At 38.2% G+C, this 26,599-nt stretch overlaps 1 protein-coding gene across 13 annotated transcripts in view; it reads right to left on the minus strand.

Annotated features, from left to right (window-relative positions):
• Baz2b (bromodomain adjacent to zinc finger domain 2B) overlaps positions 1-26,599 on the minus strand; it is a 214,043-nt gene that overhangs the window by 94,915 nt on the left and 92,529 nt on the right. For all 13 annotated transcript variants that reach the window (XM_087899994.1, XM_048426208.3, XM_087899990.1 and 10 more), the window contains 2 exons: positions 10,356-10,499; positions 7,372-7,422 (listed from right to left, as the gene is read on the minus strand). In XM_087899994.1, coding sequence (XP_087756120.1) covers positions 7,372-7,422; positions 10,356-10,497 — 193 coding nt within the window. In that variant the 5' untranslated portion in view covers positions 10,498-10,499. The remainder of the gene's footprint in view (positions 1-7,371; positions 7,423-10,355; positions 10,500-26,599) is intronic.

The raw sequence follows: 26,599 nt of genomic DNA on the forward strand, positions 1-26,599 counted from the left end.
ACACCAGGGAAAGCACTTTTCTCTGCTCAATCCATTGCTTCAAATGCCAGTCTCATTAAAGCATACCTTGCAGACACATTCAGGCATCCTGCATCTCCAGCCAAGTGGTCACAGAATTAGCATCAGTTATTCAGACAGCGATCTCTGGATAACTGAGACAAAGCACGAGGAATAAACAGGCACAGGAAGATTTCTCAGACAAGATAGGGGCAAACTTCCGACACTGGTCCAGAAAAGAGAGCTTTATATGTGCAGAAGTGAAATGTCAGGAGGCTGGAATACAATGGCTCAGAATGAGAAGGACACAGACAGATGTGAGAGCGGGAAAGGTCAGGTGAGGGACAATGGACAACCTTGGGTATTACTCAGGACGAAATACACAAAACATCTTATTCAGGCTATGTGAAAAGGTCAATTTGATGACTCTCATACCTCAAAAGCTCTTGGGAAAGATTCGCTCCAGATGAAGAAGCTCCATTTACAGAATGACTAACATGCAGCTTCCTTTCATCCTTTGGCTCCACTCCTTCTGAGGGGTCCTTCCTTCCAACATCTTAGTGCCCAGAAAAATACCCATTGAGATCTCTCTAGCTTAGAATAGTCTGTTTGCATCATGTGCTCATTACATAAGGGACAGCATTTTTACCTAATACTGGAAGAGGATTGAGGCAGCCACAATAATCCTACATAAGGTGGTAATTGTTTCTAACAAGATTCTAACTCAATTTATAAAAGGAAAAGATTAGGCGGGGACTGGTAGTGCACACTTCTAATTCCAGCACTTGGAAGATGGAGGCCGGTCAACGTGTACTGCACAGCAGGTTTCATGGCCAGCCTGAACTACGTGCGAACCTACTTCAAAGAAACAACATAGGGCTGGGGATGTAGCTCGGTCAGCAAAGTGCTTATGTGAACCTGATTCCAAGTTCCTATGGAAAAAGCTAGCTGTAGTTCTGTGTGCCTGAAAAGAAAGAAGGATTCTAGCAGGCTTGCAGGTCAGCCAGGAGAGGCAACTTAGCCCCAGGTTCCAGTGAGATACCCTGCCTCAAAAGACAAAGTAGGAATGTCACTTGAAGGGACTTCCAGCTTTCCCCTGTAAGCTTCATGCCTGCACACGTGTGTACGTACACACACACACACACACACACACACACACACACACAATCTAAAGCTATTACGAAGTTTCCATGTAGGGAAAAGCCAAAGGAGAGTCTGTAAAAAATGGTAACAAAAAGGGGTAAGAAGTACACATTGTTGGTTCCCTCTCCAATTATGCTGGGTCATCTACCAGCTGCGACAGAAAACAGCAGAACAACAACAGTAAGACCAGCTACATGAAGTACAGAAGTCAGAATTCAGAGCTACATAAACACCTGGAAATCTGGAGGCATAAAATACTAGTGAGTAACTATCAGAAGAACAAAACCCCAAGCAAATTGAGAATTTAAGAACCCAAATGCCTAGCTGTCTGTGAGTATGAATGGCAGAGGAGCTGGCAAAGACCATATGGAAATCTACTCCTGAAGGCAAAGCCCTGGCCAGCAGATCTGCTGAGGTGGATAATGCTCTGCTGTACATTCTTAGGAGCCTGGCTCAGGAAGAGGAGTCTGACACATCATACTACAGAGGCTGAAGCAGGCAGAGCAGCTGAGTGAGGAGTAAACACAGAGGCAAGGAAACCGCAATGCAGCAGACTTGTTTCTGCTAAAAACACTTTGCTGACCCAACTATTTTCAAATGTACAGAGACCAATGGGGAACTTCTCTAAAAATATTATCAGAACACAGTAACCAGAGAATATGATAGCATAAACAAATTTTCCGATCACAATAAAACCAAAGTGGGTAACAATTTTTAAAATGTGCATGCTAAATTGCTCACTTCTATAAAGTCTGTTAGTCAAAGAGGGATAATCAAGGGAACATAAATATTCTTAATGGAATAAGACAATCAATACTCAAAAATGCACAAGCTGCAGCCATGGTCATACTATAAAAGGAAATGCACAGTAATAAATACATATATAAAGGACAAAGGTTTCAAATAAATGATCAATTTTTTACTTTAAAAGACAGGGAAAAGTCAGCTGGTGGTGGTACATGTCATTAATCCCAGAACTTGGAAGGCAGGTGCATCTCTGAGTTGGAGGCTATCCTGGTCTATAAAGCTCCAGGATGGCAGGGCAATAGAGAGAAACCATGTCACAGAATAGGTAATTAGAAAGAAAGAAAGGAAGGAAGGAAGGAGGGAAGGAGGGAGGGAGGGAGGGAGGGAGGGAGGGAGGGAGGGAGGGAGAAAGGGAGGAAGGGAGGAAGGGAGGGAGGAAAGGAAGAAAGGAAGGAAGGAAAGAAGGTTAATGTAATAAAAAACAGGAAAAAGAAATTATATTAATAAAAAAACAAATAATAAAGATAAGGTGTAAATCACTGAAACAAAACAAAACCTTAAGAAAATTCAGACTCACACTCGATTCTTTAAAAAGATCAATGAAATCAGTATATGTCTACAAAATGAGAAAAGGCACACAGTATGAATATTAACAATGAAAAAGAAAGTACTACAATTTGGACTCATAAATTCAACAACAGATAAATCCCTTCAAAGACCAAATCTCACTTAAATACAGAGATAACCTGCAGTGTTGACATATTTATTACTAAGTATTAAAACCAGGACAACTTGAACATAAGAAAGACACCAACCAATGAGCTCATCTACCCCCAGCTGTACCTATTCTTCAAAGATAAAGCTATGACTTAATATCTTACAATAATAAAAGTTTACACACAAGGAGACACAGAAAGACAAGACACACAGACAGACACAGACACAGACACACACACACACACACCCCAATGCTTACATGACCTCACGGTTAAATTTTGTCAAATATTTAGAAGAGTAAAAATAATTATATACTCTTCCAGAACAGTAGGACTGGGAACTGTCCCAAATAATTTCCAACAGAGAATGACAGGAAAGAAAAATGGAGCAACAATCCTGGTGAGTACTCATGTAGGTTGCCTAATAGAAATTTAACAAATAACATCAACAAAGTTTTAAAAGACCAATACAGCATGATTAATTGGAATTAGATCCCTGGCTGTTAAAATGGTTTACCATATAAAAAAATTAGTCAATTACTTCACCTTATTAGCAAGTTAAAAATCAAGTCTGTGTTAGCATCTCACTAGATACAATCATATGACAAAATCAATACTAAATTAAATAAAAAATACTCAAAAGTTAATGATGTCTGTTATTAGTTCTATTTGATATTTTACCAAACAGTAAAAGTTCATGAAGCAAAGATTAAGAAACAAAAATTACACAGATTGGAAAGAAAGGCAGCCTCTACCATGAATGAACGAAATACCTGGATAAATAACTATGAGAGAAAGTATACGAATGACAAATGAGTGCGTGCAAATTTCCATCGGTCTTCAGAGAAAGCATACTAAAAACCACACCAAGTAGCTCTGAAATCACACAGACAAGGAACATTATATGGACTGGGCAGTCTGTATTTACATATATTTAGGAATATGTGTGTAGCAATTAAAAAATAGAGACCATGAATTTCAGAGGGAACAAGGTATAGGGTAATGCACTGGAACGGTTGGCAGGAAGAAAGGGAAAGGGAAAAATGTACTTATATTTAATTCAAAAAATTAAAAACCAAACCAAAGCTAGACAGATGTGTAATATAGCAGCTGTGCTGGTTTAAAATGTTCCTTAATGACACATTAAGCATGGGCACTACTTAGTGTTGCTTTCAGAGAAACAAATAAATGGTACAGACACTTTAAATAAAACTTGCCAAATTTCAAACTAAGCATATACTTAGAATAATACTCTCTAGCAATCCCAATCCTACGTATTTACCCAAGAGAAATAAAAACATGTGTAAACACAAGGGCTTGTAACTTGAACAGTCATAATCGCCTCAAGCCAAAACACTGCACTGTCTATCATCAGGTAAATGATTACACAAATTCTGGCACAGTTATAAAACAAAATATAATTAGTAAGATAAAAGAATGAACTACTATATAAACAACAATACAACTATTTAAAAAGTGTTATGAAAGACACAAGCCACAAAAGCACACATGACTTAATTTACATAAAAGCCCAGAACCAGTCAAAAGTGGCAGAAAGCGGGGCAGTGGCTACCAGGGTGGAAATAAGGATGGAACCTGAAGCGGTGGCTATAACCTACGTGGGTACACATAGGGTTTTTCTTATGCATATTTACACTTTCACCATGAATTTCAGAGGATAAACTAAATTTGTCTGTTATATTCCAGTGTTAATAGACTGCATGGCCTCAGAATTCTGGAGTTTTTTTTGTTTTTTTTTTTTACTATGTTGGGTAAACTTTCATATAGAGCAAAAGTTTACTTTCCCAAATGCCCAGACCAACTCAAGAGCCTAAAGTCCCTATAGGGTTTTTTAAACATTCATTCAAAACTATAAAGTTTTGAACAATGTGTTTTGGTTATATAACTTTCCCTCCATCAGTTTTTCCCAGATTCACCCCCAATTCCCTACCCATCATAGTTAAAACAGACAACTGTAAGCAAATGTGGGAATTATTGCTGTACATAAATTATAACTAAAAAACCCAGAAGTGAGAAGTTCTCATTATTACCTTCACTGCTTTGTATAAAGAACTAAAGGTGACTAAGCAAGGAAGTGGAGAGCCCTCTGAACTACAGTGACACCGGAGGGGAGGTTCTGGTGCCACCTACTGAAGTGACAGCAGGCCGGAAAGAAGGTACCAGCTACAACTTAAAATTAAAAGCAGAATCGTTGAGATCATTATGTGAGAGTGAAAGAAAAAAATTAAGACTGAAGCCACAGGACGTCCGTAACAGTTCCGAATATTTGAACAAATGAGGATAAGCATAAGAGAAGCTGATTTTAGCAGAAAATGAAAACTTTAAGTTTGTGTTTGTTCATTTGTTATGGTTGAGATGTCTATAAAACATATGTACAAAACGTGTACAATTAGGATCTGAGAAAGTTCACAGTTTTCATTCGGGTCCATTTAAACAGCCAAGAGAGAAAAACCCTCAGGACCAAGACCTAGGCAAGTTCACCTTTATGAGTAAAGCGACCAGCAAATCCAAGTCAAATAAAACAAACCAACCAGAGAAACGAATAAAGATCTAAGAAGCTGGAGCTAGAGAGAGAACAGAAAAGCTAAGAGCTGTGTCCCAGATGCTAGGAGGCAAGATTGGTCAGTGTCAACTGCGAAGTGGTAGGGCTGAGGAAGCAAGGCTCTGCTGTGAGCTAGAATATGCACAGAAGGCAAGGAAACAGAAAGCACATGGGGTGGTCTTGGAGAAAGCGTGATTGTAAAAACTTCAGCAGAAAACAGAGAAGGCGTCACAAGAGTTTTTGGGTAAAGGAAGGCTTTAGGAATGTCTTCCTTATTTAGGACAGGTGACATAGGAGCACCTTCTCATATTCCCAAACACGATATGGTCCAAAAATAATGATATTATAGAAAGGATGAAGTACTTGAAAAGACCTTAATAATCTTTATAAAAAAAAATCAATATTTGCATTTCCTATAAGAGCTAAAAGCGATATTTCTGTGAGCATTTATTGCACTTAATTATCTGATTGCACAGAAAGTATAAAAGAGAAATTAGTAAGCACATATATAGACAGGGTTGACTTCTCTCTGCCTTCTCACCTTTTCTGACTTCAACACTGGGGTTGAACTCAAAAATTTTCTAAGCATGCCTCTCGCCATTGAATACATTATTAGCCCTTTTTAATTTTGACAGTTGCCAAGTTGTCAGAGCTGTCTTCCTTGAACTAACTAGGACTCATAGGCAGGCCTCTCCTTTGTCATCCATGTCTCAAGTCCTAGATCCGATCATTTAGTTATCTCTTTAGGAAAGGGCTGGAGGGGGGTTGGAGTCTAGTAGGTTGCAGGTAAAGTAGTAAAATCATGAAGTCAGCAGTTGGGAGAGTGGCTTGAACTAAACCAGAGATAACTTCCTTAACAGCTCAGTTAGGCGGCCATATCCTGACGTCAGTCATGGGAGCCAGGGGTCAGTTATTCCGTAATTTCTTAGTACTCAATTAGTTTAATTAAATTTCATTCTACTTAAAATACTTTTAGTGTTATATGTTATCTCTAACTGACTTGATACATATTATAACCAAAGTCCAACAGGTAAGAATTTCAAAACTCAAAGGCTAAATTCAGTCTGTCACAATGGTCAGACACCTAACAATCATGTACTTTTCTATATAGTAGAAATGAGAATGTTGGTGTTCCCTCAAAATTTGTATGTTAGAACTGCAAAGAGACAGTATTAAAAACTGAGAAAGCTGTTCTCCTTACCAATACACTACTGTTCTTACAAGAGATGTTAAAAAACTATGTTCTGTATCTATTGCCTCCCAACTCACGGGACTTAAAAAGCAAAGGTAATTTATAGAGCTCAGAGGTCTCTTGAAACTTACAAAATTCCTAAAACTCCTCTGGAAGATAATAAAAGCAGTAACGACTGTTTGGGAGAACGGACTCTCCAGCATGCAGAGCTCCCATAAGTTATGCACAGAGCTTCAGGGATACAGCTTTCAAGAATGATCATCCATGTTAACACTGAACTTTGATGATGCAGCTGCTACTGAGTCACCCATGCTCCTATAATAAACACTTCACCCACATTCCTGGAAGTAAACCAAATACGACCCATTAGGATAGATGTGGGTGAACTGTTTCTTTGGTCAGCTGTTGCTTCCCTCTTTGGAGTGAACAGATGTTTGCTTATTTCCCCCAGGGAAGGAAAGTCACTCACAACCATCTTCCTACTTTTCCACTTTTGTAGTGATTTCTTGAGGCTGTGACCCTTACTCCACTGAAAAAGCAAAACAACAAATTGGTTTGATCCCTTTTCTACCATGTGAGAGAAGACACAACAAGAAGGTGAAATCTCTAAGGAAAAAGGCTTTCAATGCTGTGGTTTGGATATGGTTTGTCCCCTAAAGAGTTGGACGTTCAGGCCTCAGCATGTTAAAAGGAGATAGAAGACGATTTGGTCCTAGGGTACCATCAGAAGTGATTCATGTAGCTCTCAGAACAGCTTAGTTCTCATCATGGGCACCAGATGGTTATAAAGCAAAGTCACCCTGTGCTTGGTCCCTCCTCCCAACAACTATTTCTCTTTCTACTTCCCTGCCATGTCTGTTGTAAGTCAGGGATCATTCACCAGATATTACCCATAATGTTTAAATTTTTTACCATCAGAATAAAATGACATATAAGTATCTTTTCATATTAAGAACTTAAGTACCGAGCCAGGATTCTGCAACACTAAAAGAAAACAATTGTGAGACACTTACCAGACACTGAATCGGGTGGCGCCTTCATCTTGGACTTCCCAGCTTCCAGAACTGTGAATAATAAATTTTTAATACTTATAAATTATCAGCTATGTGGCAATTTGTAATAGTAGCCAGATTAGAATAAGCCAAGAGGTTAGTAAAATATATAAATGCTTAACTTCAGATGCAAAGCAGGATCCCTTCAGAAATAAAACCACTGAAATTGGATCCATCAAAATTAGGAGTTTCATTATCAAAATATACAACAAACAAATATATACACACATCACATTGTGAAAAACTGATCCCACACATACAATTGTAAAACATCTCATAAATAAGACCATTCATAAATACTTAAGGAAAAATAGTGACACAGAAACATGAACTAAAAAGCCCTAAAGAGGGATTAAAAAAAAAAAGAAAAGAAACCCAGAAAGCTAAAAATCTTACAAAAAGCTACAAAGACACCTCAATGAAGCACTACATCACTGACCAAAAATCCCTCACGATCTGACAGTGCTAGGTGTTGCCTAGTTCAGGATTATAAAACATATCTGGTAGAAAAAGGGATACAATGGCTATCAGTATTCACTTACAAACATTCCCTCTCTACATTTCTCATTACGTCGCCCTTCAGTAAACACACCAAGTCATGTCAAGCCTTCTCTTTCAATATATGCCTCCTTCTACAAATGTAGTCTTCGTATCCCAGATGAATCTATTATCAAATATCTTCAGAGTCTTGTTTCTTACCACATTTCCAATAAACCTTAATCTGGGCCATCATCATTTTTTCATATGAATAAATGTAAGCAGCTAATGATAAATATGAATATAAATTTAAGGTCTCTCATTATATTCTTCTTACAAACTGAAGCTAAACACACTGGTAGAAATGATACCTGAGAGAACTGTCACTAAACAAACCATTCTTATTAGGTAGAGTATAAGAAAAGACAATGGTTACAATTCACTATGCAACAGTTATACGACAGTCAGTACTTCGTTTATCATAATATTAAAAGCAGCTGTTACTCCTGCCTTACAAATGAGGCAACTGAACCTTAAGAAAAGGTAATTCATAGAGCTAATAGGTAAACAAGACAAGGTTTGATCTCATGGTGTCCTTGATTTTAATTATTATATTATTCTGCATAAATTCTTATGAATGTCAAATTTGGTTCTAAATGTTCTGTCATGGCCTACTCCCCAGCTTGAGCTTCTTCTTCTCTCTCCTCTACAACACCACACAGCACAGATAATTCAACCAAGCCAGTTTTCCTTCCTTCTTAACAGAAGTCCCATTTTATTCAAGGCTGTAATATGGTCTGTTAAACCCACACATCCTGTCCTTCCTTGAAGTTGAGACTATCACTCACACAGTTCCAATGAAAGAGATTCAGTGGAAATCTCTACGTGGGGCTTCTGGGAAAAGCATTCATTCTACTGGCATGCAACCCTGGCTTACTTCATTCCCCTGGCCTGATTTGAAGAGGTATTCTAGATGCAACACCCCTCATGAAGCTGTGAGGTACACATGTGAGAATCAAAGTCTCACACTTCAAGAGACAGAATTAAAACCCGGAGCCTCAGGATCTGATGACACTCCGGTGCCCATCTGTGAGTGGCGTGTCTCCCATGCTTTCATGGCGTAGTTAATCATTGCTGAACCTAACATACATCCTAACAGCACTGAGACATTAATCACCTGGCAATTTCCTCAGTGTATGCTGACCTGGCACACATTTGCAGAGAAGAAGAGCGATAATGATATAAATGCAAATTTTAAAGATAAGCATGCCTACTGAAGCCTTAACCACAGCAGTCTTAGTTTACTGGTATTACAGATTCTGCCTGTGATTTAGCATTTGTTTGAAGGAAATGTACTTCCAAAATGGACACCACCACGTGAGCGGGGGTGAGGAGGGGGAAAGCAGCAGACCAAGGTACAAATGAACTACTATTTAAATTTCCTAAAGCTCTATGTATTAGGTCAAACAGTCAAAATCTCAAGCAAATGCACTCTGTGAGGTTGGTCATTCTCTGAGCTTTTAGTGGGAGCCAAGATGTAGGGAGGCACCGGATACTGACTAAGGTGTGCATCAATTCTGTTCTATGGAAAGGCTCCAAGGAGATGGACAAGCCTTCGCTGGGGCAAAGAAAAGGTAGCCTGGCTTTGTTTTCCTGAAGAACAAATATCCTTATAGGCACTGGAATGAGCAGGCCAACAACTCCTGCTGGCTTGCTGCTTATTCGTTACAGGTTTTGTTCTGTGTCTATGGCCTGTTAAATGTGATTATCACTCTTTTCACAAAACCAATAAAAACCATTTATTTTGAGAGCCCTATCTGTTCTTACTGCAATGATTCTGTTTTTTTAAACCTTAAATATGGCAATAATACTAAAGGTATATTCTGGAGATAAATGTTCCATGGGTCCTAAACATCCCTGAATGGCTTTGCTGCGAATGCCAAGAAAGTAAGGACTTGACACTCTTTAAATGAGCAACTTTCGGTGATTGAAAAAAATCAAAATAGCAAAACAACATATTCTTAAAGAGTGCACTTATTTTGTTTTTAATGAAAAAAGTGTGTTATTCCTGCACTGTCAATCCACAATGTTAAGGGGGACTCAGGACAGAGAGAACCTGTGCCAAGGACATCTGTATTTCTTCCCTCTTTCACGTGCCTGTGACTCTATATTTACTAGCAAATTAGTTATGTGGTTATTAAGAAATAAGAGAGGGGAGCAGAAAAAATGTATAGCTCAATAAAGACAATTAAAAAATTAGACAAAACTCTCAGAGAAGAGTTACAAGTGTGGAAAACCAGGAGAAATTAGTGCTTTCCCAGAATAAAATCCAGACAAAACCAAAAGGCTACACATTTACCCAGAGATTATCCAAGGTCAAGAGAACAACATGCTATTCAGAGCGGTGTTGCAAACACAGGACCATGGAAAGAGCGGTGCTCTAAAATCAAGTATAAAAGGATATTCACCACATGGGCTGACTGTAGCGCTAAGTGGAGCAGTTCCCGAGGAAAGGCCGCTTTTGGAAAGCACTGAAGCCACAGCAGGAGCAGATGCCGTTGGTGTAGTGGAGGAGGCTGGGGAGGATGGCAGTCGTTCTCCAGACTCCATGTCTGCAACAGAAGGAAACGCTGTTAGGCAGGATCGCTCAAAGAATTAGACATGTTTGTGTATTTTGCTTGCTTTTTAAAAAGAATAAGGTGAAATGTGGACAAAATAACCTTATGGCTTAGAGTATCCCTGCCCAAACTCATGTTAAGGCTTGAGTCTTCCTTTCTCACGGGACTGGGCAGGAGCGAGTGGACTCTCACGCCCACAGAAATACATCTGTGTTTTGTGAAGTGGGTAGGGAGTGACCCCTTACATGGATAGCAGCTGGGAGTTTCTACCTTTCAGACTTCAGAACTCTCTCCTTCATAAATCATTCAGTACTAGATATTGTTATAGCAACAGAAAATGACATAAGATGAACATTTATGAAGCAAGTTTAATTTTATTTTATTTTTGAAACAGGGTTGTGCCTAAACTCAAGTATTCTCCCACCTAAGTCCCACAGCTGTGACTACAGGTGTGTGTCCCTGCAACTCAGCTTGAAACAAACTGAACACTGGGTATACCACACAGTTTCTTATCTGTCTTTGTCCCTTCTCCCTTAGTTACAGACATGTTGCTAGGCCCAGCATTTAAGTGGTCCTAAGAACTCTGCCAATTGAGCTTCCTGCATGGCCCCGCATTGCCTTTTTTGCTATTTTCAAATGCACACTGTGCTAAATTACGGGTTCTATAATTTAAATCTTTTAAAAGTTTACTCTTGAGACCTCAAGAGATCTAAACATGAGAAAATAATCCAAGAGCAAACACAGCACTGGTTTTCATACTGTTCAATAAATAATCTACTCAGGGAGTTTTCTTTTCTATCCAAAAGATTAAGTATTCCTTTGAAATGAAATATTTGTAGGGAAGGCTATTCTAGAAATACAAAATAGATATATGGGAATATTAACAGAGGATGTGAACAAGACTTAATGTAGATCAACTAAACCATGGGTATAATCTATGGCTTTAAATATCAACTAAGCTTAGAGATTTCTAAAAAGGATACAAAGATTTGAAAGATATAGACCACCAACATCTGATTAAGTAACCCAACGCAAGATACTCAAAGGACAAACAGGAGACAAGAAGCTTTGCTCAGCGCAGAAAGACAGCATTCTAACAGAAACAGTGAGGGCTGCTGTGGGAAACAGCGGCAACCAAGGTAGGGGACCAAAGAAGCCAAATAGAAGTCCTTCTGCCCCATATAAAACGTATAAGCGGTCTAAGAAATGCACTGAGGAAGAGTCAGTTCATATGTAACGGGAAAAACAAACGTTCTAAAGAACAAATGATTACAAATAAATAACAGCATACTTAAAATTCTGGCTTTGTCCTGGTCACTCTAATATCAGGTTTGTATTTCTAATATTACAACTTCCTGGCTAAGACACTTATACTAAAATGTTTAAAATGTTCTTACAGAAATGAATAACATAGAAAGGATATTTGTTAGCATGTTACAATTGCAAATGATTAACAATATATGTCCATCAATAAGTTTGAACTCACAGCTTCTATTTAAAAGAATTTTTTTTTTAATCTGTATTAACCGTTAAGTAAAAAGAACAAGGTCTAGTAAGCAAGATCTCATTTGTGCTCAGGATAAGGGGGTGGAGGTATTCTACTGTGTACATATTGACAATGTTTCTAGAAAAAAATATGAGAAATTGTTAACTGTAGGAAAAAGCAGCAGGTACTTGGAGTCCTCATTGAGGGAATTAGCTTTTACTGTCCATCTTTTCATACCATTTTAATGTTTAACCAGGTTCTTCTATTGATGACAGTTAAATCAATAAAAGGAGAATAGTTTGTTATTGATGAAAATTACTCTTTAAAATAACCCATAGTTGATCCAGTCTAGCGGTCTACATTTATTTCTGTAATGTGTCACTGAGAGACTTTAATAGGAAATCACATTAAGTAGTGAAATGAAAACTAAGCAAAGTTTGGTCAAACGAAGCTACAGTTCTGCCAGAATGAGTACAGAATTCAACCAGGAGACCAAAACAAAACAAAACAAAAACAACCAACTAAACAAAAATCTACAAAGCTGTTGGTACAAGCTGCCACAAATCTGAATAAGGACTATGATAGTTTGAAGATACAAATCAGATGAAAATTTTTGTGCAATGGTGTCTTCAATTACGGTACTAATCCACATATGAGCTATGACTCTGGTGCTCTCTAGAGAGGGCTGATATGAATATGTCCCTTCTTCTGCCCTATCAGATTCAATTCATCTCAATTTTACTTGCACTGTGAATTTGAAATTGATCCAGTTTTCTCCATCACTATAGCTACCATCCTGATATATGCTTCTCAGAACAAAGATCCAGCAAAAGAGTATATGGACAGAGTCTGGATTTGGCGGGGGGGTGGGGGGTGTCAAATAAAAAGGTAGCATATGCATAACCATAAAATAGTTGTCACAAACTATGAAATCCATCAAACTTAGAGTATTATCTGATCCTGATGAGAATATTAGTCAATCCCTTCTCTGCTCTGGCTTCTGGGAAAACTCCTAATTTTATGTACAAATGTACCTACATATTCCTTACTAAGAACCTGTTCTTCATAAAGTGATCATTGATAAAAATATATGTACATAAATTAATCAATGACTCTATAACACTGCAGTTACATGTAAGACAAAAACATAAAATCACTGACAAGACCCACAAAGCCTCTCCATTTGCATCATAACATGACAGACAGACAGACAGACAGATAGATGAGGCTGTTTGATTAATTCAGCATAGTTGGCCAAGAAAGCCTGGGTATTGCCTGGGTATAGCTACAGACACACTTGCAAGGGTAATGGTATAGTTGCTTTCTTGAACAATCTTACCAATAAGCTTTAAAAAATAACTAACTGAAAATTCTGTTGTATTTTGCAGTTTGGAGCGTTTAACCCAGGGTCTCCTGCACACCAGGCCGGCACTCCACCCCAGACCCTTTTCTAGTCCTTGAGAAAGTAGTTTGCAGGCTAAAATGAGAAAGGAGTGGGTTTTCCATTTATACATATTTTTAGTAATCTGAAAAGAATTAAAATGAGCTCACCATTATTTTAGGTGAAAGTTAGGGAAGAAAATGAATAATTATATAAGTTTAAAACACAGTTCAACAACAAAACAAGTTGGTATTAAAAGGACTAAAAATATGACAAATAGAAGATGGGAAATCATCAAAAAGCAGCAGGAATCAGGGGCTGGAGAGATGGCTGAAATGGCTCAGTGGTTAAGAGCCACTAGGTGTTCTTCCAGAGGTCCTGAGTTCAATTCCCAGCAACCACAAGGTGGTTCACAACCATCTAAAATGGTATATGATGCCCTCTTAAGGCATGAAGCCAACAGAGCACTCTTAAGCATAAAATAAGTAAATTAATAAATGTTAAAAAAGAAAGAATTATCACATAGGTACATATATGTACATTCATCTGCACTAAATCATGGAGCAGCAGTAGGTGAACACTGGTATCACTGAGGAAAGGACGCCTACTGCGTTGAAACACAACCCCGTTAGCATTGCCAGTATCAACACTGTTTAAATCTTACCACCAACACCATCACAACGTTATTTGCTCAATGTTTTGTACCAGACACTATGCAAAGTAATTTCATTTCATTATTTTAATTAAGGCAAATGAACTCCAAGTGTAACTATTACCTTCATAACTGTTAATTTTCACAAATAAGAAAACATAGGCATAAAAAGGTTAATAACCTGTCATACACAAAATAGGTTAAGTGTCAAAGACAGAGTTTGTCTGTGCCTGGGGTGGCGCACACTTACAAGGCTGGTCTGACACAGCAAAACTATGTCAACAACTAGAGGGGAAGGGCATGGCGGGTAGGTACAGTGTAGAGAGCCACCCGCCAGCACCCTCTTTCATAGAGAACCATTTTGATTTCAATTGTGCTAGGACACAATTAGAATGCCACATTCATTCTGGACACTTTTTAAAATATATATATGGAAGCTGTGGATCAGTCACTATAAATATTAATGTGTGGCAGAAAGACAGTGGAATGAAAAGCTAAGTGGGGTGTGGGAGGGAGGTTCAGTCACAGAGCTTAGCTTAGCTTGTGCAAAACTCCAGGTTCAATTCCAAGCACCTAAATAAATACGGAAAATCTAAAAGTATATATATAAGTCTCTGATACAGCCTCTGTTTTTCTTTGGGTTTTTCTTTGTTTGTTTGTTTTTTGTTTTGCTAAACTACTTATAATGGTCCATCTGAAAACAAAAGCTTAACCGTTAAAAAAGAAGCTGCTGGGTGTTGGGGTGGGCACCTTTGATGACAGCACATGTACCTCTGTGAGTTCAAGACCAACCTGGTCTACAGGATGAATTTTAGGACAGACAGGACTACACACACACACACACACAAAACCTATCTAAAAGACAAAAAAACTAACAAACAAAACTGAAGGAGAGGCAGCAGCAGCTAGCAAATTATGAAAATATTAGAAAACTTTCTGTAAGCAATAAACAATGATTGGCTAAAAAACTTAAATGCTTAAAACTGCTAGCAATCTTATTTCCTAGTGATGTAACGAGAAAAGGAACGTAAATAACATTTAGAATGTTAGTTTTAAAAAGTAAATACGTTAGCTGGGCGGTGGTGACACACGCCTTTGACCCCAGCACTTGGAAGGCAGAGGTAAGTGGATCTCTGTGAGGGTCAGCCTGGTCTTCAAAACTAGTTCCAAGACATCCAGGACTACAAAGAGAAATCCTGTCTCGAAATACTTATAAATAAATAAATAAATAAAAATAATTCAATCCATAACCACTAGTTTATGTCACAATACGCAACCAACAGTTTCAGAATGACAACAGCAGAACTAATTCAATAAACACAGTCTTTTGGAGTCTCAGAATATATTCTACTGGGACATAAAAATCAAACTATAATACCCAGAAATTATTTAAAATAATCCTCACTGTGGACATTCCTTCAACTACATGTAAAAATAGCCCCCCTCATTACAATTTACTGCAGTATTTAAGGACAGAATTCAACTAGACAGCAGGAATTGTTAATAACACAAATCAGTGTGCCAAGAACAACATACAACGCTGGCAGTGCGGTTCAGTATTGCCTAGCACACAAAGATTCCTGGATTTGATCCCCTCACCGTGTCACCAGGGGTGAGACTGACACAATCCCAGCACTTTCAAGGAGAGGCAAGAGGATCAGAATTTAAACTTTCTTTCAGTGAACAGTAAATGCAAGGCCAGTCTGTGTAGCACAACACTCCATCTTCTTAGGCAACGAAACAACACAATACGACAACAATGAAAAAATAAACCAAGCAGCACATACAGCCATATGTGGTGGTTCACACATGTAATCTCAACACTTGGAGGCTAAGGCTGAAGAAATGTCATAAATTTGAGGCCTGCCTGGGCCACAGAGAGAGACTATGCCTCAAATAACAAAATACATCAAATTAAAACAAAAATAACTCATAAACATCCTATTATCCAATAGGATTATTATCAATCGCACACATAAATTTAAGATTAAAATTGAGTAACTCTGAGACACATCAGTAATACGTCAAGTGTTTACAAACAATCACATCCTCACTGAAAATACTACTGTAGAGCACACTGGCCTACGTGACGGGCATCCTGCTCAGGGAGGAAGTCTGTATATTAAAGAGGCTGATAAGACTGTCAAAGAGTTCATGGTTGTTTGGGGTGGGTACTACCTCATTCAAGTTTCCCTGAGAAATATTGATGCAGGAAACGATGTGACTCAGCAGTTACCTCTGACAATGCTCTAAGTCTCCTGTGATGAGAGCATTTGGCCATTATCAGGAGGTAGGAAAGTCACTCACAAAGTACTATCGATGAACCTAATTACATACTTCATCATTTCTCAAATGTTTTCATCAAGACATCCCTAGTCAAAAACACACACAAAAAATCTGTGCTTTGTGAAACACTGTTATATCACTGGTGGAAGAGTCCACATAGAAATACAGGCTGGAAATTCTCACAAGGTGCCAACAGAGGAAAGATCCAGAAGCAGCTAGCTTCACACCTTTGAACAGCCCGTTCACTGGTGCTGATGACAACCCAAAGTCTTTCCATATTAGACCTTACATCAGAATTCCACGAGAATATCTTTTTAGGGATAATTTTTTATTTTTTGAGATTATAATTACATAATTTCTCCCTTCCATTTCCTCCTCCATACTTCCCATATACTCTAGTTCTCTTTCAAATTCATGGCTTTTTCTTTAATTGCTACTACATATACATGCATGTGTATTACTAAATACATAAATACAATGTGCTCGGCCCATATACTGTTATGTATATGTATGAACATCTTTCCCAGTAGGCAAGGTAAACATGTACAAAATACTGGCTACAGTCTGAGCACTGACTGCCTACCCTAGAATTTAAGACCAAGAAAGCCATTGACTGAACAGTCACAGGCATAATAATGGGTTAAAATTTTTGAGTTAAGCATCACCCCTTAGAAATCATGAAATCTACAGAGTGGGATCATTTTTTTAAGCGCCAATATATTCTAAAGACCACTGGAAAATATTGATCTGTCTAGATCCTCAGTAATTTGTATTTTTTATAGGGAAGAGGAAAATATCTTTTACTTTCTGATATGAACAAACAAGCAAGCAAACACATCAAGATACAAGTTAAACAAGAGTGGTGAGCTACCGCTGAACTTTAGGCCCAAGCCATTAAAGGGAGCCTGTGTCCTACACTGCCTGGATCGCCAGGAACCCAAGACTGAAAAGTCTTGAAATGCAGGGAAGGACCAAGCACAACAGGCAGATAGGCAGGCAGATTAGATAGATAGATAGATAGATAGATAGATAGATAGATAGATAGATAGATAGATAGATAGATAGATAGATAGATAGATAGATAGATAGATGATAGATGATAGATAGATAGATAGATAGATAGATAGATAGATAGATAGATAGATAGACAGACAGACAGACAGATGAGCAAGAGTGGGCAGGCAATCAGGACAAGGCAGTTAAGCAGGGCTACTTCATGGTTTCTGCCTCCAGGTTTCTTCCCTAGCATCCCTTAATGATTGGCTGTAAGCCAAAATAAACTGATTCTTCACCAAGTTGCTTTTGGTCACATGTCTTTCACCACAATGCATCAATTTTAATCATATGCATACCCAATGGTGCATTAGATGATAAACATATGACGTTCTCTAATGCTTACTTGAAGACACAAGTTGGTCTTAATTCACATTCATCCCAAACAATTCAGGTGGTTCCCTTCATACTCAGATAGATTGGGAATATAGTTGAGAAACTGTCTCAATATGATGGTTGTTAGGGAGGAGACCCCCTACCCCATTGTCCAGAGAAGGGTATGTATTCATATCCTTATTCATACTCCTTAGATGGGCAGATTATCAGAAGTATGTACTGAGTAACTGAAACCAAGTATAGTCCAAGTCACTAAATTATTCTCTCTGCTTACCTGCGTCAGAACCACTATCCAGTTTTCAGTCTCTATGAATTTATCTATTCTAGATAATTTACGTAAAGAATTACACAGTGATCATTTCTGAGACCTAAAACCATATTTCAAAGTTATTTCATATTATAGCATGTATAATACATTATTCCTTTCTATTGGTGAATAATATTTCATTTTGTACCCTACAACATTCACCTACCACTTAATAATCATTTGGACTATTTTTATTTTTAGATTTTACAAACAGTGGATATTAACATAGGCATACAATGCGTATGTAGATAAAAAGTTCAGCGCAAAAACAGACTGACATTTAAGAACAGAATTGCTGGGTCACGTGGTCTCTTATGCTTAGTCTTCTGAGGAGCCAAAGAATAAAACAGCCTTTGAAGATGAGAAGTGGAATCTTCTGTAAGCACTTAAAGTACCAGTTATTTTGTAGTTATAGTAGGTGTACTGTCCGGGTAAGTTTCAGGATCACATTAATCTTAATAATTCCTTAATAATTTTATTAAATTTAACAGTTTAATACAGTATTCCTAAAGGATACCTTCAGAACATTCTCAAGTGTTATATGGCTCACTTTTAGAATTGTTTACTGCTGGCTAGTACTTGTCTTACTTTATTGAAATACTCAAAACATTTTATCATAGTTAATACCCATTATATCCCTGTGTTTTTCTGTCAAAGGTCTTATTAAGATGGATTTGGAGTGTGAATATGAAGTATATCATTTTGTTTGTGATACTCAGGATTGAACTCAAAGCGTTAGGTGTGCTAGGTAAATACCACATCCCTTCTAGGATCTCACATTAAAATTCATCTCTGAGAACTGTTACATAAGGTCTTAAACCTTTCAAATACAACCTAATGGAATTCTAATACGTGGGGTTATCAATCGAGGGCAAATGTACAAAATTCAAAAAATAATAAAAAGAGAAAGAATATATTTCAAAGGGTAAGTTAAAATATATTAAAATTGATAGTTTGTGTGAAAATAATCAATGTCCAAAAGGAAACAATCAAACTCCTCTCTTGAACCCCATTAAAAGGAAGCTCCAAACAATAGGAGGTAAGAACCCTCACTCACGTGACCCACTGTCAATCCTGACACTATCCTTTCCTAATCTGCACTACCTCTTTCCTTGGAATAAAGTTCTCTTGCCAGTTCTGCCCATTTGTGTGAGCCCTATTTTCAGTTCCGTGGAAAAGAGGTCAAGAGTCTACAAACACCCAATCCCAATCCAGACCACAGTAGCAGTTCCTTAGAGCTGTGTGTAGGCTGGGAGAAAATGAGGAACTGGGCTACGCTGGGTAATGGTAAAATATTTTAAGTGATGGACTTGGTAGATGCACTAATCTGTGAATACACTAAATTATTTACTCGTATGATACGTAAATAAAATTTCCATAAAGCTGTTGAAACAAACATTTTGGATCTTTCTCTGAGAGTGTATCATTTGACTTTATTGATTCTGGGCTCTGTTCAAGACTGAATGTAGAGTGCCTATAACTTTTCATGTGTGACAGGCGGAAGTCACTCTCGGGTACTCGTCTCTTTAATTAATCTTTCATCATGTTGTAAACATTCAAACAACAAAACAAAAGCCACCTTGCTAAAGCTACATGAGCTTAGCTTAGGGACTAACTAATTTGAAGTCTGGTACCTGCTAGACCTGTGTCACAACCTCATTCCATCAGTCACGTGACTGGCTGTGCTGCTATAAAGGGAGCTGCAAGCTTCAGATTCTAAGGATGCTCCAGGATGTCTTTGTCTATAGCACCACTCAGTATCTATTGTAAACACTGCAATCACTTTGGGAGTTTCCTCTAACCCCCGCATCTCCTTTTTTAAAGTCTTCCATATAACCAGTAGTGATCCTGACTTTTTTTAAAGCAGTAACACTGATTCTGCCACCCTCTTATTTACACTCTTTCAATGTCTCTGTACTCTCTGCAACACAAATAAAAATTCCAAGTCGTTGTAAAAATAGAAAGCTCTCTCTCTCTGATACTAGAAGACAAAATTTCTTCCTATTTCCCCTCTAATCCACGCCAAGTTTTACACGTTAGACACTCACAGGCTTGCAAAGTCCTTCCATTCCTTGCTGAATGGACCTGTCCTCACATTCCAGGCCTTCACGGACTGGAGAAGCATTCTGGTTCCTCTTCTTACTCTTGTATAATTCTAATTAAGCCACATGGTGTTTAGGTATGTGGCTTTCTACCAGGCTGAGACCTTAAGAAGTACAAACTATTGTCTTCCTTAGAGCCTTGAGCTTAAAAAATTTCAGTTAAAGGTTTGAATGAAAAATACATGACAATACTAAAATTGCAATTTGCAAAGTATACACATATTCTCATTTTACCTAACAACAAATCTAGAGATAGGAAAATCGGGTATTATTTTTCCAGTTTTCAGATGAGCAATTCTTGTTGGTAACAGTAAGTAAGCACGACCCAGCACTTATTCTGAAGCAGGTCCGTGGCGGCTACATTCCTGAACCTGGACATAGAGCGCCTATCGTTTGCAGATTTGTTCAATCAAAAGAGAAGGATGACTGCTACCTGGGGAAGAAACTGGAAGTGATTAGAAATTACTATTGCTGTTCATCTCACTGTGTAGCCCCAGCTGGCTTCAAGTTTCTTGTGATCGTCTTGTTTCAGGCTCTTGAGTGTGGGATTACAGGTATAAACCAGTAGGCCTAGTAGTGACTATAAATTTCTGAAATCTGAGGTGATTATATTGGTGACATGGTACCCAGCGTGTATACAGCTTCTCTGACAAGCCTCCTCTGAGTTGTTTTGCTGTTTGATATGAAAGAGAAGTCGCTGTACCTGTTGTGTTGGATTTGCCATTCTGTTAGCAACGTCTGCCCAGGAAGCAAGTACTTATGCTTGTGTGAGCGCATATACACATATGAATGTTATAGGATATGGCAAAGCCATGTAAGTAGATAGTCTAACATCAAGGCTTAGTAGGTTCCCTGATATAAAAAGGGACAAGAAAGATGGCCTTGATTGGTAAAGCAATTGCCTTGCAGGTATGAGGACTGAGATTGGAGTGGTTGTTTATAATCCCAGTGCTAGGAAAATGGAAACAGGAGGATGTCTGGGGCTCACTGCCCAGCCAGTGTAACCTAACTGGTCAACTCCAGATCAAAGAGAGGCTGTCTTGAAAGAAGATGGATGGTCTTAGTGATGATGATGCTCAAGGTTGTCCTCTACTCGTGGGGGGAGGGGGGAGGGGGGAGACCATGTGCGCAAGCGCGCGCACACATACACTTTATACATATACATACATATACGTATATACATATATACATACATACATGTGTGACTCTTGTGTTACTGCCCTCTTTAAATTTTCTATGCTTAAAAAGAGAGAGAAAAATAGACAGATGGACAGACAGATTTATAGAAACTTTTTAATTTTTCTGATTTTTTTAAAGACTTGCTTGATTTTTGATTTATATGCATATACATGTGTCTGTGTGTGTATACCATTTGTGTGCAGATGCCCATAAAGGCCAGAGAAGGGTGGAGATAGTTACAGGAAGTTGTGAATTGCCTAACCTGGGTGTTGGGAACCAAATCTGGGTACCCTGAAGAACAACGACGGTTCTTAACCAATGAGTTATCTCTCCAGTCTCCAAATCCTTATTTTCTTGCTTGATCAACAATCTCTCAGTATTAAATATCTTAATGTATTCTGTAGGTTATTAAAAGTACTTGGTTTAATACAATTCTGTACTCAATAAAGAGTATTTTTGTTCTACCTATCTACCTACCTACCTACCTACCTATATATCGAGACAAGAACTAACTACAATGATTACAAATATTACCTATAGAAACATCAACACAGCTGGGCAGTGGTGGTGCACACCTTTAACCCTAGCACTCAGAAGGTAGAGACAGGTTAATCTCTGTGGGTTCAAGACCAGCCTGTTCTACAGAGTGAGTTCCGGAACAGGCTCCAAAGCGAGAGAAAAACCCTGTCTCAAAAAACAAACAAAACAACGCATATTCTTATATCAAGAGTTCCTAGGAAATGAGCAATCCAGATTCAGTAATCACTGTCTGTAAAAAACTTCATCCAGATTAGGATCGTGTACAACCAGAATGCTTCATTTTGACAGCATCACTGTAAGTATTAACCCTTTGTCCCCATACACATTCTCACACATTAACAGATACAGTTGCTTTTCTTTTTCTCTTTTTCCAAAGAAAATATCTAGTATGTGCTGAAAACAACAATTCTGCCTGGTGTTTTTCATAATTTGTATTTTAAATTTTACTTATTTACTTATTTATGCTTACATATATGTGCATGCTCAAGTGGGTTCCCAGGCAGACCAAAGGAGAGCGTCAGATGGCCCTGGAGTTGGTTGTGAACCCTGGGTACTGAGGAAGGAACCCTGGTCCTTTGCAAGATTAGCAAGCACTTTGCGGAGCCATGGCTCCACACCCTTCATGCTTTCTATATAATACTGGGTTTATAAGGTGAGAATTTTTTCAACTGAAGCATGACAATTCTCAAAAGCCTAAACATAATATTACCACAAGAACAAATGTGAATACATGAAAAGATACTATTCATTGACATATAAATGAATGATATATAGGTATAGATCATGTTTCTCTTATTTACATAATTGAATCATATAAAGCAATGAGGTTCTGAATATTCTACGAGAGGGATAATCTTTGAAAACTTTGTGCTAACTAAAATAAACCTGCCCAATAAATCCATAAATACTGTATGAATATGAGAGATTTATAGGACAAAAGACAGATTACAGATAGTAGGACTGAGATGTTACTGCTTCATGATTACAGAATTTTTGGGTGGTGAGAACATTTTGGAAATAATAGGAATACCTGCACAATCCTGAATATGACCAATGCTACTGAATCTCATACACTGAATGGTCAAGGAGCTAGGCGTAGTGGCACAGCCTTTAACTGAAGCACTTGGGAAGCAGAGAGACACAGATCTCTGTTCTATGGTCTACACAGCGAATTCCAAGCTCGTCAGGGCACTATAGAGAGACTCTGCCTCCAAAAAAATCGGGGAGAAAATGTTCAAAGTTGGTAGTAGGAGATATAAGCCTCAGTGGTAGAGCACTTGCCTAGAACACCAACAACAAGCGAGAAAAAACAAAAACAAACAACCTTGCCAAAACAGTCCAAATGGCAAGTTTTATGATAAATATTGTTTTTCTAAAATGACATTATTGTACTGTGTACTGTGGGGTGATTGGCTAGACAGTTAATTCCATCTCAGGGAATTTATTTTTTAAACTAGTGTTGAAAGCTTTTTTTAGTGCTCAGAGAGCTCACTCTGGTTCGTTTAATGAAAGCGCCTCCTCTGGCATTCTATTTACCAGATTTCCCTTACTGTCAAAGTGTTTTATTTATATAGTTCACTCCTTTAGCAATTAATCTTGGACCCTTTTTTTGAGATGTCTGATGTTTTAAAATTACTGTAACACATTATTATTTGATTATGCATTGCTTATAACACCAAGCAACTTGCTTAAGTTATCAAATCAATACTCATACTAGTATTTGTTTGGATTTTATTTGCCAAAATATGTTCATAGTAGCTCAGGCTGTCAAAACAGGATCTAATAACACACTACATGCAAAGCAACACAAAATTCAGTCCTACACTTCCACAAACACATTAAGTGAAAATTTCAGAAACAAATGGTAAGGGAAAGCATTCCAGAAAAATTCATAAGATTTCAATTGCCCTTTTTAAAAAAAAAAATAAAATAAAATAAGTTTTTTTTTTTTTTTTTAAATAGAGTATCATGCTGCATCTCAAACTAAATAAATTGCAGCCTCGACTGGCCTCAGGTCCTAACACAGTTCTCTCCCCCCCCACCCCGCACCCTAAGACAAGGTTTCTCTGTGTAGCTTTGGAACCTGTCCTGGAACTGGCTCTTGTACACCAGGCTGGCCTCACACACAGTTCTGCCTGCCTCTGCCTCCCGAGTGCTGGAATTAAAAGCGTGCACCACCACCACCATCCAGCGGCAATCCTTCTAAATGAACCTTGGTGCTAGAATTTTAGGCATAAGCAACCACTTGGCTCTCATTTTCCCTGATTAAACAAAAAAACAAGATGCCGTCGAAATAGGTATTTTTAAAATGAGCAATACATTGACATTTAATGTGTTAGCTGACATTTTCTATGCCTACAAAGAAATAGCATATATAACTCTAATTCTTTAAAAAGTTATTTAAAAATCTGAAAATTACAGATAGTTTCAATACAATTATTTTAAAGATATTTTGGAGGACAACCAAAAAATTTAAATAGCTTACTTAATGGTTATGACATTAAAATAAATTATACTTATAAGACGTGTTAGAGTATGACAATAAAACAGAAGGCTTTAAAGAAAGCTGTAAAAAGTTTCAATGAACTGTTCTTTTGTTTGTTTGTTTAGTTTAATTTAGGTTTTTGAGACAAGGCTCCACTGTTTATCTCTGGTTGTCCTGGAACTCGCTTTGTAGACCAGACTGGCCTCAAACTCACAAAAATCCACCTGCCTCAGCCTCCCATGTGCTGGAATTAAAGGCATGTGCCACTGACACATGGCAAATGAACTACTTCTATTCCTTTGAAATATCTGCTTACAATGTTAAGCACTGTATCCAAAGTTAAAGGCAAGTTCTTATAAAATAGTCTCCAAAGCGAGCCTATTTCAACAGCCAGCTCCAGTACCGACCTGCACCGAAACACAGCAATGGCAGTTCCCGTCTCCATCCAGAACACCCACTAGCATCTTGACTCGCTTTCAGTCAGTCAAGCACTTGCCACACCAGAGGCCAAAAGGGGGGAGGCAAACAAAGCTGAGGTGTAAGCTGACAAAACACAAGTTCAAACATTCTTTATGACACCCTAATCTCTGAGATCTTATCATTTTCAGAGGACTGAATTATGATTTCTAAGGTCACAATGTATAGGAAAAGAAATGAACAGGATGATGACGCAGCTGAAGTCTGTCAAACATCTACTATGTCGAGCACTAGAAAGGGGGCTGTGGGCAGGAGAGGAGGGACATCTGGGACAGGGAAACCATGGGAATTCCTAAAAATCGACAGACGGCTTGACTCCATGACCAAGAACCCACAAGCTTGTCCTGAAGAGAGTCCCCGCGTTACAATACACAATGGAAACTAAAGTCCAAAAATCTTGGTTCTTAAAGAAAAAGGTTTTGTTTTTGTTTTAATTACCCTCGAGAGTATACATTTAAAATAGAGAGTACAATTAATGATCTAACTAATCATGAAGGGCTCAGACAATAAATAGTCTCTCTTCTCCTCATTTTCTCCCCATGTAAAGAGAGAATACTATCTACCTTGCAGCTCTATGGTGACAACCATGCTAAAGCACTCAGGTACAGCTCATGATTGGTCACTGAAATACTACGAAAACCTAACTATCCAGTGCATTTAGTTCTGTGACATAAACAGCTTTATTACATTTAAAATAATAATAATTGGGGCTGGAAAGATGGTTCCGAAGTTGGGAGTACTGGCTGTTCTCCCATAGGACCTGGGTTCAATTCTCACCAACCACATGACAGCCCATAACTGTCTGTGACTCCAGTTCCAGGAAATCTTCTCCCTCACACAGACATACATGTAAACAAAACACCAGTGCACATAAAATAATTTTTAAATAATCATCATGATAATACTTTGGGGATGACTGGAGGCCACTCTAGCTATGTAAAGAAGATGATACCAAGGTGTACTAAGATTTTACAGGGAACTCCTGTGAGTTTTAGCAGACAACATCTGTTATGCTGGGATGAGTCAAATTCATCCTTCAATATCAATTTAGATTGTTATCATCTAGATGAAGCCTTCCTACATCTCTCTTTGTCCTTCTAGGTAATTCAAATGTACCCCATGGGAAAGTCCTGGTTCCTTACCCCTGTCCAGTCAGGCTCACCTGGAAAACCTCTCTATCTCACAGCTGGTGAGCCACATCATCTTTTTAGACATCTTTTCTCCCTCTCATCTGTGAACATCACCAAGAAATCTTTTCAGGTTTTTTACCTTTCAAAACATCTCGAGTTTAAACTCTACCAAGCCACTCCCTTCTGTTAGATGAAAGAACTCTGCAACAATGTTCCATGACTACAGGCTATTCTCAACATAGTCAATAGAATGGTCCTCGTAAAACACAAACAAGATCTATGCAAAAGCCTGGGTTCCATCAAATCCTACAAGGGGTCTGAAAAGTCTCATGTCAACAGCCTCTCCTTCCTTCCTACTCTCCCCTCTTCCTCACTATTACATCCAATCACATAGCCTTGATTTACTTCCTAAGGTCATAACAGGCATGCTCCCGCCAAAGGCTTTCTGCCTGGAAAGGTATGCACATAAGATTACCTTGTCAATGGTCAATCACCACCTTGGTTGAGTCCTTTTAGACCCCATAAAAATTATCCTGCTCCCTTTTCCTTAGATGTCTTTCTTAGTAACATTTACAATCTAACATGCTATATATTTTACAAATTATTCATTATAGTTTATCTCCACCTGAACTATATGTTTCATAAAAGTAAACTTTTGGAAGGTTTATTTACTGTTATTT

Source organism: Myodes glareolus, chromosome 21 (assembly GCF_982192425.1).
Source record: "Myodes glareolus chromosome 21, mMyoGla1.1, whole genome shotgun sequence".
Classification (NCBI taxonomy): Eukaryota; Metazoa; Chordata; class Mammalia; order Rodentia; family Cricetidae; genus Myodes; species Myodes glareolus.